Genomic DNA, 17,950 nt, shown 5'->3' with positions numbered 1-17,950 from the left:
GTCTGCGTCATAAACAGGAAGAACACCTGCTGGTTTCTCAATCCTAGATGACAAGCATCCCTGCCAGAATAGAGGAACTTCCTGTCCTGGCTGAGGTATGACAGAGCTGGTCACAGCATGCTCAACTTCCTACGTACGCCATTAGCGTAAATGCTCTCAGCTCCCAGACTTGAAAAGGAAAATGGGAACAAAAAAAAAAAGAAATCAAAATGTAGAAAAAAAAATGGTGAGAATGTAATAATTTTAATTAAAAAGTATATATTTTTGTAATTATATTATAAATTATATAAAACTAAATAATGTAACATTTTTTCAGATGTAAGCTTTTTAGGTTAAAATACTGTTAAACTGTTATAACAAGCATAATTACTTTATTATTTTTATATAAAAAAAATGTAATATTTTTATCAAAGTATTCTAACAGTGTGTGTCTGCTCAAAAAGTAATTCTTGTTCTCAAAAATGGGCTTAAGACTCCTATACTAAACGATAATTAAATTTTAAGATTACATCAAGAATGGCACAAACAACTGTCCAAACGCCACACAAGCACAAAAACATCATGAGTAAAGCATAAGCATTAGCCTGAGCAGGTAACAAACAGCACAAGGACAAATGTTAGCATTTTGGCAGGCCCTTTCATTACTGTGCCGTGTCATGTATCAGCCGGCGGAGAGCTGCTCTCAGCACACAAAAGCCCTTCATTAAAGAAGACCGCCCCATACTCAAAACATGGCCGCAGTGTTGTTGGGCGTCAACAAAGGCTGAAGTGCTCATACTGGAGAAACCATTTAGAAGAAGTGCTTAATTACACACAATCCTATAACACATGTTCCTAATTTCCATAAGTCCCATTCTTTCCCATTCTTTTCCCTCGTCCCTCACGATGCTGCTTACGTGCTCTGACTAGCTCTTTCATTATTCAGCTTGCCTGTAGCAGGTCTCTTTAAATAATTGAAATTGGCAAAGACGAAAGCAGCATGTCAGAGACGGAATGAGATCCCGAAGGACCCTGCAGTGCACCCTGAAACCTCACGACCCACTTCAACCAGACCACCGAGCTTCGCCCCTGCCCAAAAATGAAGCCACAAGGCCTTTAAATGCACTGCCAGACAACCTCCCCGTAATGACACAACCCAGCCCCTGACACTCACATGGAGCACGGCAGGCAGATGGAGCAGATCTGACATCGGGCGGTCAGTGGGGATGCTTGGGTTGTGCTGGTAACCCAGTCCGCCTTGTGGAGGCTGGCGACTCACATTGTGGGTAATGGCTAGCGTGTGTGAGGGTGGTTTTTCCTATACCCAGAGTGCACTCATTCACCTCCTCCAAACCTCAGGTCTCACCACTCCAACATAGCATTTTCATTTTCCAACTGAATTTAAGGAATTCAGGTGTGTGCTGGCATATCACTAGTTTGGGGACAAAAAAAAAATTATATAATGACATGGGTATGACAGAGGTGTTACAATTTGATGGTGGTTTATGAAGACGATGCACTGGTCCCCATAATTAAAAAGTTTAAAAAAAGTTCCCTTTAAAGTGGTGAGTTTAGGTGTAGGGCAATAGCACATACAGTTTGTACAGTATAAAAACCATTACCGTGTGTTTGTGTTTAATAATTATTATAACTTTAACTTTACTTTTGAAATATATATACACAGTATATATATAAAATTTGCATTTGTTTTGATAAGTAATAATAACTTTAAAAAATACAGGTAATTTACAAAATTAAAGTTCATTAAGAGTATGTTTTTGTTTACATATTAAAAGTCCAATATTTTTTTCAGTTTTGATTTTCCTTTTATGCCCTAAAGAAGAGATCACAGGTTCATTAAGTTTGTTGAAATTATTAAATGTATTACTTTATCACAAATGTATTGGTTTTTGTGAAAACTCAAATTAACACTTTATTGTTTTTACTCAAAATATTTTTACATTTGTAATATAGTGCACCTATTTTTAAAAATAGTCCTTTCTAAAGTCATTTTAGGCTAACTAGCTTATGGACAATGTGTGGTTCTTCTGAGGTGAATGTAATGTCACATGATATGCTGTTTACAAGCCGTTCTATTCATGTTTTTCTGTGGTGAAACACAGTGATTACACGAGTCATGATAAAGTCATGTCTATTCACGTTAAAGGGATAGTTAACCCAAAAATGTAGATTTCGTCACCCTCATGTCATTCCACACCTGTACGGGTTTCTTTCTTTCCTGCAAAAAACAACAAAACAAAAATTCTTGTAATCAAACAGTTGATAGTCCCCTTTGACTTCCATTGGATTTCTTTCTTTACTACAGAAGTCAATGGGGACCAAAAACTAAACTTTTTGCATATTTCTGGGTTTCTCAGCAGCATAAGTAGTCTTAGTTGGGTAAGTAATAGAAAGTACCACAAATATATTTTTTGCATTCACATTTGCTTAAATGGCAAAAGAAAAATGATCCCTTTAATTTAGTGTTATCCATGGTTATCCATGTTGTATGCATCAAATACATATCACTGCTTTGGTCATTGGACTATTTCAATCCTCTAAAACTGCTTTGGTTGACAATTTATTTTTGACCGAGCATAAACTATAAACCACAATAGCAAATAAATAATAAAGATTACATCATGAACTGAATATATAAATTAAAGTGCAAAAAAAAAAAAAATTACTAATCACATACTAAATATATAAACAAGAAAAATAAAATAAAACAAATTAAAAAATAAGATGAGATTCAGGCATGAGCAGGTCTCGCTGTAAACTGACGGGCCTGTACTGTCAAAAACGCTTACTCTGCAGTATCCATGGTCTGTTAATGCTAAAATGAGGATTTCCCAACTCGCAATCAGTCTCACGGTCAATGGAACATCTGGAAGATAATCCAAAATAAAGCTCGTTTCCGTATTACACTGCTTTACTGTGGCTTATCTCTGTGGGGAGGGCCTTCCTCGATTACAGATTGTGGCGTTTTCCAACTGTGATGATAAAGACCTCCTTTACTGGGGTGGACTGGTGGAGAATGGTGTTCGAGAGATGCCAAGACTCACATGGCTCAGTCCCTTGACTGGACGCTCTGATAAAAGGCCTTTTTAAGGCCTCTCCACAGTCCCATGATCAATGGTAAGGGAGTGATGTAGTGAGCAGCATCCGTAATAAGCCACTGGAGTCAGCAGAGGATATCACTGACACGCAGCGCGTTTAATTTTAACCAACAAGGCCAAGCGTATGAGTCTTGGAACAACATCCAGAGAGAAACAATAAACCATGAGCCATCAGGAATCACTGGTATTTCAGTCCAGACCGCAACCACTCTGGACTGCATGGAAAAGAATAAGCCCGGGGCAATGAGCATTCCTTTCCCTACGCTGTCTTCAAATTGCTTCTATTTCCAGGAGGTTATAAATTACAATTTATAGGACAGAGCGTCGGTTAACAATTCGTGAGGCTTTTTACAACAAATTAAGTCATGATTGAATGGGGTTTGATTCGGATCCTGTGTATAGGATTGCTAAATAAACATTCTGTCATTAATATTCCATTCGTGGCCAAATGAAAATGCATGTATGGCGTGCTGCTGGATAAACCCCCTGAGAGTCTTTACAGATATATATTGCTGTGAGAAACCGCAGCTTTAGATGCTGAGAACAGTACGATCCGGCAGCCTCAACTAAATCCAGCCTGCAGTAAAAACAGCTGAGCTGATACATGAGAGGCTGTGGGATGTGGAGTGGAAGGAAAAAGAGGGGAATTCTCCTTGTAGAGCCGTACAGAGAGGCCTTTCTCCGGGCTGGGGTCACAGCCAATCACAGTCGTTTCACCAAGGCCCTGTGCTGAGTGGGCCTGACCATGCAGCACATGCAAAATGTTAATGTGTATAAAGTGGGCTTTCAATGGAGCTCTCTGTTGCTTTTTATCTTGGGCATTATGAGCAGAGAGACCAACCCGAACTTAGAAGTAGGACTTTTTTTCCCCACATACACCAGACTATTTAGCAAGGATGCGTTAAATTAAAGATGACATTTTAAATATTACTAAAGTCCACTATATATATATATATATATATATATATATATATATATATATATATATATATATATATATATATATATATATATATATATATATACACACACACACACACACACACATTAAGTGAATATTTTCAAAATATATGCTGAATGTGTGTTTCTTATACACACCAAACAAATGTCTATATGTGTAATATATAAAATTCACTGACCCCAATATAAATATCTATATATATATATATATATATATATATATATATATATATATATATATATATATATTTTTTTTTTTTTTTTTAAACAAATCCTAATGGACTATGCAACCCTGTAGAGGACAAAAGCGGTATGGAAAATGGGTGGCTGGGTGGAAATCTTAATTCATCATGTTGCTTTTGCTCACTTCCTGTTTTACAGTGCAGAGAAGGAGGGTAGACAGCACTGCAGCAGACCACCGTGAGACCACTTTCTCATGACATCGATGAAAGGTCCATCCTGACAGGAAGTATCGCAACTCTAATGAGCTCTGAGCCTGGGTCGAACTGATCGTCTCGTCTGCCCCATTCTGCTCGATCCCCTTCCTCTGGAGACTTCCTGTCTAATTGTGACACTGGTGAGTGAAAAACCAGGTGGAACACTGATGTGCTACTTCACATGAGGAAGTGCATTCTTTAAAGTATGCATTTAGAGCATATTGACTATAATTTCTGACATGTTACGCTTTAATCAAAAGGGTCCCTACGTTCGCCATGGCAGGGCTGTACTGAATCAAAAACTTGATGTTATGTAATCTCTAGCTGTTTAAAAAAAAAAACAAAACAAAAAAACAACATCCCCAGAATTGAACATTCTCATAGAGGGGACTCAAGCGTAAAGATGAAATATGTTGTTTTCGCCCCACCTCCTTCAATCTGACTCTGCTCTCTCCAGAGACCCAGTCGGGAAGTGTCATGTTTGTTCCAAAGCAAATTCCAAAAATACCAAGAATGGAACTTTAGGGAGGAGGAAACATTTCCAAGCCAATCAGAGAGACAAGTAATGAACGCAGTTGACTGTATGATCCCCTTAAAGAGACAGTTAATCCAAAAATTCATTTATTGACTCGTCCTTAATGTCTACATGCACTTTCTTCTGAAAATAAAATCAAAATAAAATTTGGACTCCAAATCTCTAAATATCCTTCGTGTTCTATAGACGACGGACAGTCAAACTGGTTTGTAATGACATGTAGATGAGTTATAATTCAATTTTTGTGTGACCTATCACTTTAACAAAACCCATCAACAACTTTTTAAATCACATATAATCTTTGTTCTGTTTATGTTATTCTATTATTTTGATTTATGAATAAGCACAAAATGTGATGGTAATCAAGGTATTTGACCCCTGAAAAAAACAGTATGAGGAAAAACAAGATGTGAATCAAAAATACCCACTACTGACAAAAGCCACTGAACAACAATGCTGAAGGACTACTGTAACACGTCATCTTATTCACATGGGGAAAATGGTCATTTAAATCACTTAAAAGCTTATCTCAAACGACGTGACAGGCACAGTATGTAAAAACTGGCTCTTTATCCCAGTTCCTGTGCTAGGGCTTCCTGAACACGCTCAATTACTTCCCTCATATCACACTCCTGCCTGGCACACCCAGCATTATGACACATGGCACTCTGCCCTAAAGGTCAGCAGTCAAATTAGAGCAGGATTACTGTTGGGGAGTAACTAACTGTAATGTGACAAAATACTACATCGCCCTTTTCTGCCACACTGTAATATGCACACAGCTTTACAAACAAGCACCCTGAATGCAGATACACTCCTCTTAAAACAGAAATAACTTCAGAATATGCTACATTTATGCATTCTCTTAAAAAAAAAAAAAAGTAATTTTCTTAAATTTTCTTTTTTAGTTTTCAGTTGACATGTTAGGTATCATGAAACTGTTTATAGCACTTATTTATCTAGGTTAATTCATAAACATTATAGTGGTATTGTGTCTTAAAGCACGCTAATACAATGTTTAGAACATGTAACGTTTCTTAATAAATGCTGCAAACAACAACAAAAAAATTAGTTTATGATAACACATGAAATAACTGTGGTTTTGGAGAGGAGAAAATAAAATGCTGCTGAGGTCCAAAGAAAATGTTTAAGAAAATGAAAATGTTTAACTTCAGACATCAGAAATGTTGAAAAGATTGAGATAAAATGAGAGCCAATCAAATCAGGATAGCTTCCTGAACAGAGCTCATGGTCTTGTGGAGTAAAATAATAAAGTAAGGGCCAAGAGCTACAGCGCCTGTATACTCTGAGGAGGGGTCTCGATCATACCTTTTAATATCAGCAGAAAATTACAAAACGGTCAGTTATGTTTCTAAAATCTGATATTGTGTGGACACATTTAAAGCCCAAAACTGCCAATGCACGCTATACATGCACCTGTGACTGCACGCTGAATTCTGCTTGAAACTACTTTGCAGAAATTGCAGACATTGTTCTTAAAAAATAGTTTAAAAAAAACCTTGCATGGCCTATTGTTTTAGCAGATCCTTCAACAGTGAGGTCAAAGTACTCATAGGAACTAGTAATGACAGTGATTGATTTTTTTCCGCCCCTCAGCACATCCATTATAAAACAGAACCCAGAGCAAATGCATCTAGGTCCTGAATGGTTTTCTCTCTTAAAAGCAGTATGCTACATTAAATGTTTCCCCAAAACACAAGAAAGAAAAGAAAGAAAGAAATGGTTAGCCTTTAAATCTTGTTTAAAAATCTGAATCGAGTTCACACAATAAAGAAGTCATATTATCCATAGAGTGGTAACTATCATCTTTGGTTGGGGGCCTGTAAGATTTCCAGCTTCTAGGATTTCTGTGGTTGTTATTTTACATATACTTGCATATGAAAAACCTAGCTTGGTAAAAGTGCTCCCAGATCTCTCAGATGCAATGCCAAGGCAACAGAAGTACTAGAACCCACAGGCAGCAAGAGAGAAAGAGAAACAAAAGGGATGGAGGTCACAGAGGGAAGAGAGTGGGAGAGTTTCAGCCGAGGAGCAATTTTGAGTTAAAATGGATGTTACCGAATGACAAAGTATAGCCATATTTATAACAATTACAGCCATAATTTATCACAGATGACTCTATTCAAGCACTCACTCCAAAATCAAATCATCCTTTTCTTGAGGTGTCCACTTTTAGCACTTCATAAGTGATGTAGAAACGTTTGCCAGGGTTTTGAGCCATTCAGAATTGAATGAATACCTTTTAAAGAGGTCATTGGATGCCCATTTTCCATAAGTTGGTATGGTTCTTTGGGTCTTCATGAAATATCTGCAAAATACTTTCATTTCTCAATGGTCATGTAAAACAACCACTCTTTTTGTCAAAAACAACTCTTTTCCTATGACGAATCGTTTCTGTGCAAGTCTCTTTAAAGTGCCATTATTAGGACTTATGAAAGGGTCACATTTTGGTTTTGGGAGTCCCATACAACAGATTGTTACACATGCAAGGTCAAAAACACTTTCATTTTCTTATATGAATTTATTTTTACTTTATATGTTCAACATCTCCCAAACGATTGGTTCAACGATTCATTTTTCTAAACCCCTCCAGAATTGTTCAAATTCATTTTAAGCAGTGTTTGTAAGTTTTAAAAGCTACAACAGCAGCACCTGTTGGCAAAGAATGAATTTGCATTTTCATTCAGATAAACACAAAAGATCAAGTGGGCGAGCAATATACTAATGTTTCATTTCGATGTCAAAGTGACACGTCTTGGGACTCATTTTAAATGACTTGTTTCAATGATTCGACTTTCTTTTGAGAGAATAACTTCATACATGGAGCACTTTACAACTTTATAGGATGTTTTCATTCACTTGGAACTTTGTTAAACAACGCATGAAAGGTAATTTTCAAAAAACCATAATAGGGGCACTTTTTTAGCACCTCTAAACATTTGAATGCATTTGCATATACTAGTCCATATTGCAATTTGATTTATTTTTCTTTAATTCTAAATCTTGCCTAACACCAGCACAAGAGTCTACAGCAGCAGCAAAAACAGATTGTGGGCAGTTACGCTCTAAAATACAGCATTCAAAAGTGCCACAATTACTCAGCGAAACGTTTTCTGGTAGAAAACAATCATTCACTGAAATCTCTGCCACTTAAAGTCTACTTTAAAAGAAGAAGAGAAGAGAAGTACAGCAGTGTGGTGCAGAACGTCCCTGGGGTACTGTGGGCCAGTCCTGCGGCAGAGACAGGACCGTGCTTGGCTCCGTCTATAGCGACAAGAACACTACAATACAATCTCGATGTGCTAGGCTGTGAAGCCAGTGATTACAAAACCATACTGCAAAAGTGGCATTTACAATAGTTTATTAATTGTAATGTGAAGTACTGTGATTAGCAAAATATACCTTATTTCAACATTGTTTGAAGTGTATGCAGGAAAGAACTCTGGTGAAAGACTGGTATGCTAATGAAAGCATACTTGCGGTCTTGATGCAGCCTCCACAGAGTCCTAGTAATGATGGACCTCTGAGGTCCACGACTGCAAAGTCATGCTTTCACATTGCCTGTAAAACAGCATGATGGCACATTGAAGCTGGGTGTCAGAATGTCTGCATCAATCTGTGTGTGTGTGTGTGTGTGTGTGTATAACGGTCTGGGGGCATCTGGTGCACAGCTGTAACTCTTCTGCAGACAGTGTCGTGGAGTGCAACCTTGCTGGAGGTCAGTCAGGCGTAATGAACTGCCGTCCATGATGATGCTTCCACCGTCACTTCACTGCAGCAGAGTCAGCAAGAGCTTTTAATGCTGAAGACTCTGAAATAGCTGTACTAATGGCAGACTATCTACCTCAATGACTTGAAAAATGCTTCCGGGTCTTTATAAGATATCCTCAGCAAATAGTTTTTGTGTGGTAGTTAACACTATGCCACAAATTCTATTTTAACTCATCTCATGTATTTTGAAAGTAAATTAAGGTTATACTGTGAGGAACTTGCAATGAAAGGCGGCGGTTCATTATTAAAAGGACTGAAAGGGCAGAAACAAAGTTATGTATTATTTGAGAATTTTAATGGAAACCAAGTCGTGAATATAAAAAGGTACACAGAAAAGGTAAGCATGCATTTTTGTGTTGTAATGGTTAACTAAAACTAAAACTATTAAAAATAGTTTTCAGTATTTGGAAAAAAGTATTTTCAATATTGAATATCTTGTCTGCACACAAGTAAAAGAGAATACAATTCTCATAAATATAACTAAAAATAACAATAATAAATATGAACTGAAAACCTCAAATACTAAAATAACTGGTTAACATGAGTATTGTTTATTTTTTGAGGTAAAATAACATTCAACAACATAACATTCATTCAATTAAAATTCAATATTAATCATGTACGTTTCTTGCTGTAACTCAGATATTCACTTTTTTTAATAAAATGAGGGACACGTTTTTTATTTAATCAATTTTTTTAACCAATATTATAAATGCTGTCAAATAAGTTAAACTTTACAAATTCTAAATTAATGACACCAACCTAATAACAAATACCAAAATAGACTGTTTGCTTACAGTGGGACAGCCCTAAAAATGTTAGACTCCTTAGGAAGTGCACTGACTACTCAACTAAGGAGCTGACTAAGACACACCCCTAAGCATTGGACTTTAATGTCCAGGAAAAAGAAAAAGTGCTTTCAGGCCTAGTTCTGTCTTCACAGAGACCATCTGACTAGACCGAGAGCTGAAAATAGACAGTTTCTACCTGTTTGTTTCAGCGGGGTCTGTACTGTGCCCATTCTGGCTTCCTCACACCCATCTCAGGACATCCTGGCTATACTGGTCAATGCCTAGAAGAATAGAGGACTTCCTGTATGTTCGCTGTTTTCTTCTAAGGAATAGGGAACAGTGAGAAAAACATACCATTCTTCAGCTACTCCAAAGACATTCCTGCAAAGAAGGGGAAGTTCCTACTTGCATTCTTTGGCAAACTCAATTACGAATGAACATCAGAAATATTTCCAACAATCAAAATAGCGTGCGTATTATTATTATTAATCAAATTACCCCTGCAAGAATAAAGAACAGCCCTTTGGTCTTTCGACTCAAAAGCAGCAACATGAAGAGGTAGAAAGTTAAAGGTCGATCGAGAAGTTATCTCAATGAAGCGGCAGAGCCCAGCTGTGCCTGTTAAATTAGACCATCGTGAACTCCATCCGCTTGGCTTTTGTTTGCACTGGGACATGAGCGTTTTACGGCTCGTCTTTATTTGGATTAATGCTAAAGCTGTTGCTATTTGTTTTCTGAGACAATAGGACAGAGAATGACCCCCGCTGTTCAGTGAGGCCCACAAATCAGTGCAGCACTCCACACATCACACAGACAAACACAAATCCTCCACAGACACGTGCTACAAAACACGGCTACCCGAGACCACGCCACACCAGAACAAAGGTCCAGCTCTTCACTTCCTGTTTGTCAATTATTCCGTTCCAAACTCAAATGTATAACAGGGATGTGCATTCAAAAACAGTTACACTTTAGGAAACATCTCTCAAGAAGACAAAGTAAAGACCTATACTTTACTGCTTTTACATTTTTTTTTCTGCTTCACATCACATGTACACTCTCCATTTGCCAAATGTTGATGCCAGTGGTAGGGCCCTATGATTTCCGCAATGTGAAAAATAGAGGATTATAACAAAAAGGTTAACTTTTGGTTTAACTTGAAGAAACTATGATCAAAATAAATTCCGTAATGGTAGTACTACTACTAATAACAAAATTGTTATAAAAACTGAATATTTACCAGTAAAACTTGGCTATTAACCCAACCAGAATAATTTAAATACACAAAACCTTATATTACTGAAATAAATGATAATAAAAAATAAATATTAATTTAATGAACCCATTAAAAAGGCAATCCATAACATTTATGGAACATAAAACTAAACGAGAAGAAAATAAAACATATCATAGGGCCTATATTTAATTTTTGTTACACTTTTCATAAATTGTTGTTGAATTTAATACATTTCACAATTTCAATTGAATATTGTTAATCAAAAGGCATGTGTAGTCAAATTAATCATTAAAACGGAGTCTAGAAAGAAGGAATTTGGAAAAATAAAGTAATAAATAATAACTGCTGTCACTTCCGCATACTAGAGTACATTCTGCCGATCCTTATTTTATAACAACTCCACAACAAAAGCAGCTCAAAATGAATGCTCTCAGAGGACATATTAGATGTTCCAGACAATGCCTGTAGCACAGCTTGCCAAAAGACGAGAGAGAGAGAACGATAGACAGTGGGGCGAGAGCAAGGGTGACCGGTACAGAATACCCCCGCTGACCTAAGGCAATGTAATGAACCATAATGACTACAACGGGTAGGCTGACTAAGAACTATGCAGCAAGGCAAGGCCCACTTGTTTGTTGGCAAAACCAAAAATAGCACAGCAGACCCACTCTGGTATGAGATGGAGGTGCTCGCCAGCAACCAATCTGCAGAAGCACATGATGAATCGTTTGGTTTTATTTGTTACGAGACGGTCTGTTACCAAATGGGCAAGAATCGCTCAAAACGAAGCTAAACAAGTCTTGAGTTTCCTGGAAGTGCTGCCACAAGTCTGGCCTATCAATGAGAGTTAAGCCTATTCCGTAGGAAAAACCATTAGGAAGCCCTTCACAAACATGTGGTTCCATAAACAGGCAGGGCTGATGATCACTTTATTTTTCTAAGCCTACTACAGCAGAATAGTACCATTAGTTTGACGTTAGTGCTTGAGCTCAGATTTATCACAGACACAAATGCTGAACCCGAGAAGCCGGTCCGTCCTTACTCTAGGCTAAACAGCTCATTTTCAATCATGTAAATGCAGTAATGATGAAGATGATGATGAAAAATGTGCCTCTGCGCTGTCAGACACCTGTAGATCAGTTCAGCCTGCAGATGTACAGCTGCTCTTCACCTGCTCTAGGCCATGACTGACTGCAAAAAGTCCAGGGTCTGTTTCAACAAGTACAAAAACACTTAGGACTTCTTTTAACACTTTAAACCAAAATGATCGTGTGGCCAACATTTTGCTAACGTAACCATCAAGGCCAGGGATTCAACATTTTTCTCAACTGAACCACTGACAAATAGAAATTTTTTAGATTTAGTTTTAGATTTAGAGGTAAATGAATTTAATTGTAATTCATAAGCTGTAAGAATAGCTGTTTGAGCGGAAAGTTTCTGAAGGAGCTGACGCAATTACTCAGCACGGTCTAGTTGTACACATTAAATACAGGGATTATCTGCAGAGTCGAAAGAAGTGTCACCAAATTAGATACAAGAATATAAAAACAAAAATCACTTCACAGTGTTAACAGTATTTTGTGCTGACAACAGAATTTTAGCAACACAAAGGAAGCAAAGCCCTCACATCTGTAATTAGCAGATCTGTTTGCTAATTAAAAAAAAAAAATAAATAAATATATATATATAAAAATTAGTTTAATTGAATTTATTTACATTTTTAACAATTTTTATTTAATTGTTATTTAAAGTGTACATTTATTTGCCAATTTAATTAGTCATTGCATTTCTATCACAGTCTTGTACACTGACAGCAATGTTCCCGTGAACCCTTAGAGGACTGTGAAGTCCCTGAAGAAAAATACAGTAGCTACAAACAGACCATTTAAATCCATAATTGTCATCAAACGGCATACTGAAGGGAATATTTATTAAACAGCCAACACCTTTCTTCTCCTCACAAACACACTGAATGATTCAGATGCACTCTGATTCACAGTTTTAAAGCTCACTTGTGTGTCACACCTCTCTCTTGTGCGCTCAAGTTTCACAGACAGCTAGAGAATACCTTTTAACAAATTATCGAGGTCTCCTAACCGCATGTTCCTCAGCAAAAGAGTATGTTAATTGAATGTACTGTTTTCTAAGCAAGCAAACAACACTGCTAAATGCTAGGAATCCGATGAGTATAGTTATCAAAGAGACTTACATAATGCTCTTAGCGGTTACAGTAGGAGGAAGCTTTGTGAGTCGCCTCAGCATCAACATGTGCAACTTGGCATGACAGCAGGCCAGATTGGATGCAGCCAAGTAGTGGCACACCTGCTAGTTAATAAAAGACACACCCTCCACCAATCCAAGAGAAAATAAAACATTTACGCCAAAGCGCCGTTCTTATCGGTTATCCAACAAGGAAGCAGCGCACAGCATGACAGATAAGTTCCAATGGTTTCCCTCTGTCAAGGAAAAAACGAAAGAGCTGCGCCGCCCATTCATCACATTCTTCTCACACACAAAAAAAAAAAATGCGCCCGACCAGCATCGACAGTGAGTGCAATTTATAGTTACATACTAAAACTAAACTGTGGACTGTGCTGTTGCATGTGACATTTCCATGGGGAAAATTCTGAATTCACCGTCGCACTGTGTCCAACTATTACACAACAAACTGCAAAGGAAAAAAAAAAGAAAAAAAACAAACAAAACTGTTTCAAAGCCTGTCATTAAAGTCATCACTTGTGGAAAGCTGGAGGAAGAAAAGATTCTGTTAGACACATTGTGACAGATGTTCATCCTGGAAAGGAATCCGCTTCCTGTTGCACAAGAACATGTTCATCTTAAATGATGTGCTTGTACTCTCGAGAAGAGCCAGTTGGCTCCTCATGTGTAAGAGCTGGGCAGGCTTGTGGGGAGTTGCCTGGAAAGACTGTGATCATGAACGAGAGAAGAGAGAGAAAGTGTGGACTTACGTCAAATGCTTCCCGCCGCAGTCCTTCGGTGTTCCTCAGCCAGCATCGGCTCAGCTCGCTTAGCTCCAGGATGGGCTGAACTTTCAGCCGAACCGTGTCGCCCGATTGCCGAATCATCTCCACGATCTCATCCCTGTTCTTGTTCTCCACATTTCGCCCGTTGATCTCCACCAGCCGGTCGCCGGGGACCAAACCAAGAGCCAGGTCTTTGGTACCAGCACCTGGTTCCGCAAAGTGGACCACTCTGCGATATACCCCTCCATCCGTGCCACGGTCCAACATGGTAGTGCGCCGCAAAGAGAAGCCAAAATCCCCGGTGTTCCGCCTCTGAAGAACCAGCTCCCGAACTTCGGGCGTCTGCGGTGGCACGACAGCAGGCAAGCGGAGGTCTGCTGGAAATGTCTTATGCACAATTTCAGGAATCCGCACCTTCTTCCCAGTAGAAGGCTGCTGATGATGTTGATGATGCTGGAGACTCGGCTTACGTTGGGGGTCAAAGATCTTGGTTTCTACCTGTGGAGACGGAGCAGCCGAGTTCTGCCCAGAAGGTGTGGAACCCTCGGATGGACTTTCTTCTTTATTCCTCTGAGAAAATGAGAAGCGCTTCATGATGGAACCCATTTGCGAGTTCTGCATGGCGAGGGAACCAAACCTGGCTGCCCGCTCCTTGACAGAGCTCCGGTGGCCATCTTGGCCGTAGTCAGCCTTCAGATCGTCGCTGGAACTGGCCGCGCTGAGCTGATCTGCATCCAAGACCATGCTGCTACGGTTACTGAGGCCATCCGACTCGATGTCGGTCAGGTTAAGCTCAGTGCTGCTGGCGACTTTGATAGGTATCGGGTTTGAGATCTCCAGCTTGTTCTTGGAGTCCCGTTTGGAGCTCCGGTTGAGATTGAAGAAACCCCGTCTCATGCTCATCTCATCCAGGCTTCGGAGCTCAGCTGCCGACATTCGTTCCCTCCGGTCTCTCTTGTCTTTTTTCTCCTTCCTGACGCCATCCTTCTCCTTGTCTTTTTTCATCAAGTTGAACATACTGTCCCCAAAAGTAGTCTATGTTCCACTACAGAAGCACCAATGTTTTCACAAGTAAGCGATTTTTCCATACAGAGACAGAGCAGCTTCTGTACATCCAGAATGGATTAATTATGGCTCCCTGGAAAGAGAAAAATAACAAAACATCAATAATTACATCATTTTTTATGTTTCTCTGCACAATTAGACTCTTTTAGATGCCAGTCAAGTCATAATTTCCTACTAAGCCACAAATGCCTTACGATATGCAATCATTTTGTGAAAAAGTAACGCCAAATTACATATAAATCAATGACTGGCCTCCACGCAAGAAACAAACTTCTGTATCATAATGTAGCATGACAATATTTACCAAGATCGCATTTCCTAAAAGCAACTTATGGTTGCAAATTCTGTAGTTACCTAATGATGCTTTTGGGAAACGCGCCCCAGAACAGCAAATTTGACTGGTTTTAGCATAACGAAGATACTGTATCATTATTTCACTGTAAGGATGTGAACCAAACAGGGTTTAAGGCATTAGGGAGGTACTATGTAAGCCACGGGCCTCTAACATTCCTATTTTCCCACCAGCGGGAGACTTCATCATCCAAACAAGTTCCATTAACAAGGGGCCAAATTCTTCACCATAATACAGGAAGGCAATTCAGGCAATTCTTCCCCATAAAAGGCTTTATGCAATGCACGCTTAATGCAACGTGATACTACCTAATACTACCTACTCTACTACTATTCATAATTTCAGTTCAACGTTAAAAAAAAAACTACTGAGCAATAGCTTGTATAAACAATTAAGGCATCAGCATTAATTCTGATAACAACCCTATTAATGCTCAGCGCATTAGCCTAGTTTTTCTCATGTTCATCAGAATCAGTTTCTTTATGAAATCACAGAATATTAGCTTCGATTGTTCTCCTGACGTGGGGTTTTGAACATGCTATGAATATCTGAACTGGCTTAAAGAGTGTCTCCTATTAAAAAAAAAAGTACTGTGGTAAAATTGTTCATAAAATAAAAAATAATTGACCAAATAGATAGATAGATAGATAGATAGATAGATAGATGTAACATTTGGTAATTGCGGTAACATTATATTAAACTATACAGTTATGACAATGACTGAAAGGTTACAGAAAGCTCATTTTAACAGAAGTACAGTAACCAATCGTTGTATTAATTTTGGAGACTGTTACCACTGTCAGTTTCTGTAAGAATGAATCTGTTATAAACAGATGGACTTGCACTTGACCGTTGACATGAAAGGAAAGCGTGAGCGACTGTGTTACAATATAATGAAGAATTCTGCTACAATGCAGGAGCCTGCTGTTTGCTTACAATGTGCCATTGAAGCATTAAAGGCCAGACAGATGAAACTCAGACGAGAAGCACGTTAGAACAAGAAACCCCGGTATACAAATTCGCCCGGTTAGTCAACCGGAGCAGCGATAGATTCGTCAATCATCCGCGGAAGGAAAGCCAAACGCTAACGCTCGAGATCCGCCGCTAAGCCTTTAAATTAGCTGGGCACGGACTGAGACTGTTAAACGGAGACCGCCAGAGCACACGGATTTAAGCGAGAAACTACCGAAGCTACAAACCCGTAAGAACGCTAATGAGCAGTGAACGTAACGATCCCCCGGCTACAGTTAGCAGGTCAGTTAGCATGAGTAAGTGGCTGATAAGGGTCCTTTCTTCGCCTCTATATCCAGCAGCGGACTGCTGTTGATCCCAGGCTCACATCCCTGACACGAGATTTTCCCTCCTGGAAATAACCAGATATTATCTCGCTCGCGGAATTAAAACGTACATGTATAAGTACATAAAAGTCGACTGCACTCACCCTTGCGAGATATCCAGTTTTTTTTTAGCTGGGAACGGTACGTTTGAGTTCGCTCTACCCTCTAGATGGGCGCAGCTGAACGTGAGCAGGCGAGCACTGTTGTAAATATATAGTGATAAAGGCGGTAGGTTGGCCTCATGCTGCTTATTGTTTAGTGAGAAGAAACGGCGACACCTGCTGCCTGCGTTAGGAACTACAGCTACAGAAGTCAACGCCATAGGAATTTAATTGAGATAATAATAGAATAATAACAACCCACTGTCTGTTTTTGCTTTTTGGTGGTCATCGGCTGTAAAATCATCTCAGAATAAATCTGGGGATGTATGAAAGTGTCTTGTTTAGATAGGTATGGTTCATGGGTTATTATCATTAACTAAATTAAATATAAATATTAGATGAAAAACATAAAGTCAACGAAAGGTAGAACTGGTGTCTTGCAAACATATTAAGTTTAATATGAAGCATTTATTGTAATAAACTGGTTATAGATTTTAAAAAAAAGCTAAAAGTAAACTAAAACTGTGACTGAAATAAAAACAGATAGAAACCTGAATAGTAAATAAAAAGACAAAAGCAAAAAATACAATACAGTACAAAAATACAGTTACACAGAAATTAAAACTGAATAAAGTGGAAACTAATATAAAATAAAAGCTTATTTATAATATCAATAAAATGTATTTTGTTTGAAGCATCGAAATTGCTAACTGGAAATAATTAACGGGAAAAAAATTAAGAAAAACTAAATAGAAATATTAGAAAACGGCAAAAGCACATAACAAAATTACACAATAATTAAAATTAAATTTAAATAAAAACTAAAGATTTATGTTAATAAAATGCTTATTTGTATTTTTTTTTTAACTTGGACGAGATCTTGGGGACATGGTCTTCTTGATTAGTTCACTATTTAATGCCTTGCGCTTTTTGTTTAGTTTTATATATATATAACCTATAGGACCTTTTTCTTTAGAAAATGATCTGACAATTATATGACACAATTGAAAAATAAGTGCAATTTGAAGTGATCTTCAACATTGAAAATGCTCTCAGATCAGCCAAACTATATTTTGCTTTGTATCTACTATTGAGCTTATTAAACTATTAATCATAATCATGGAATTGTGTATGTTGTATTCATAGTGCACTATGGTCTAACACAATTATTCAGGTGGGGCCATTTGTGATTCTGCTTAACTGGTTAACCATTTCAACTAATTTTTTTTAAGTACTTCATTAAAAATAATGAGAAATAATG

At 38.1% G+C, this 17,950-nt stretch overlaps 1 protein-coding gene across 3 annotated transcripts; it reads right to left on the bottom strand.

Moving 5' to 3' along the window:
• Positions 1-141: 141 nt before the first annotated feature.
• Positions 142-16,819, bottom strand: LOC122358501 (unconventional myosin-XVIIIa-like). Of its 3 annotated transcripts, none has more exons than XM_043258321.1 (3): positions 16,693-16,817; positions 13,820-14,972; positions 142-168 (listed from the first exon to the last, which is right to left on the bottom strand). In XM_043258321.1, exons 2-3 carry the CDS (start codon positions 14,849-14,851, stop codon positions 157-159), a joined length of 1,044 nt encoding a protein of 347 aa, XP_043114256.1. In that variant the 5' UTR covers positions 14,852-14,972; positions 16,693-16,817; the 3' UTR covers positions 142-156. The 3 variants fall into 3 exon arrangements, with proteins under 3 accessions (XP_043114256.1, XP_043114254.1, XP_043114255.1); XM_043258319.1 differs by lacking the exon at positions 142-168 and adding an exon at positions 2,138-2,218 and having other exon boundaries at positions 16,693-16,819; XM_043258320.1 differs by lacking the exon at positions 142-168 and adding an exon at positions 9,814-9,935 and having other exon boundaries at positions 16,693-16,818.
• Between the last annotated feature and the right edge of the window lie 1,131 nt (positions 16,820-17,950).

The sequence above is a fragment of the Puntigrus tetrazona genome, chromosome 15, assembly GCF_018831695.1.
Source record: "Puntigrus tetrazona isolate hp1 chromosome 15, ASM1883169v1, whole genome shotgun sequence".
Classification (NCBI taxonomy): Eukaryota; Metazoa; Chordata; class Actinopteri; order Cypriniformes; family Cyprinidae; genus Puntigrus; species Puntigrus tetrazona.
This window is presented reverse-complemented; position numbering and strand designations above follow the sequence as displayed.

Bases quoted from the DNA above. Each gene is read 5' to 3' on its own strand.
- LOC122358501 (XM_043258319.1), bottom strand. From the start codon at position 14,851: ATGTTCAACTTGATGAAAAAAGACAAGGAGAAGGATGGCGTCAGGAAG. The intron at 2,219-13,819 runs GTAAGTCCACAC...TGTTTTTTGCAG, and splicing joins TGCGGCGGGAAGCATTTGAC to GAAAGAAAGAAACCCGTACA.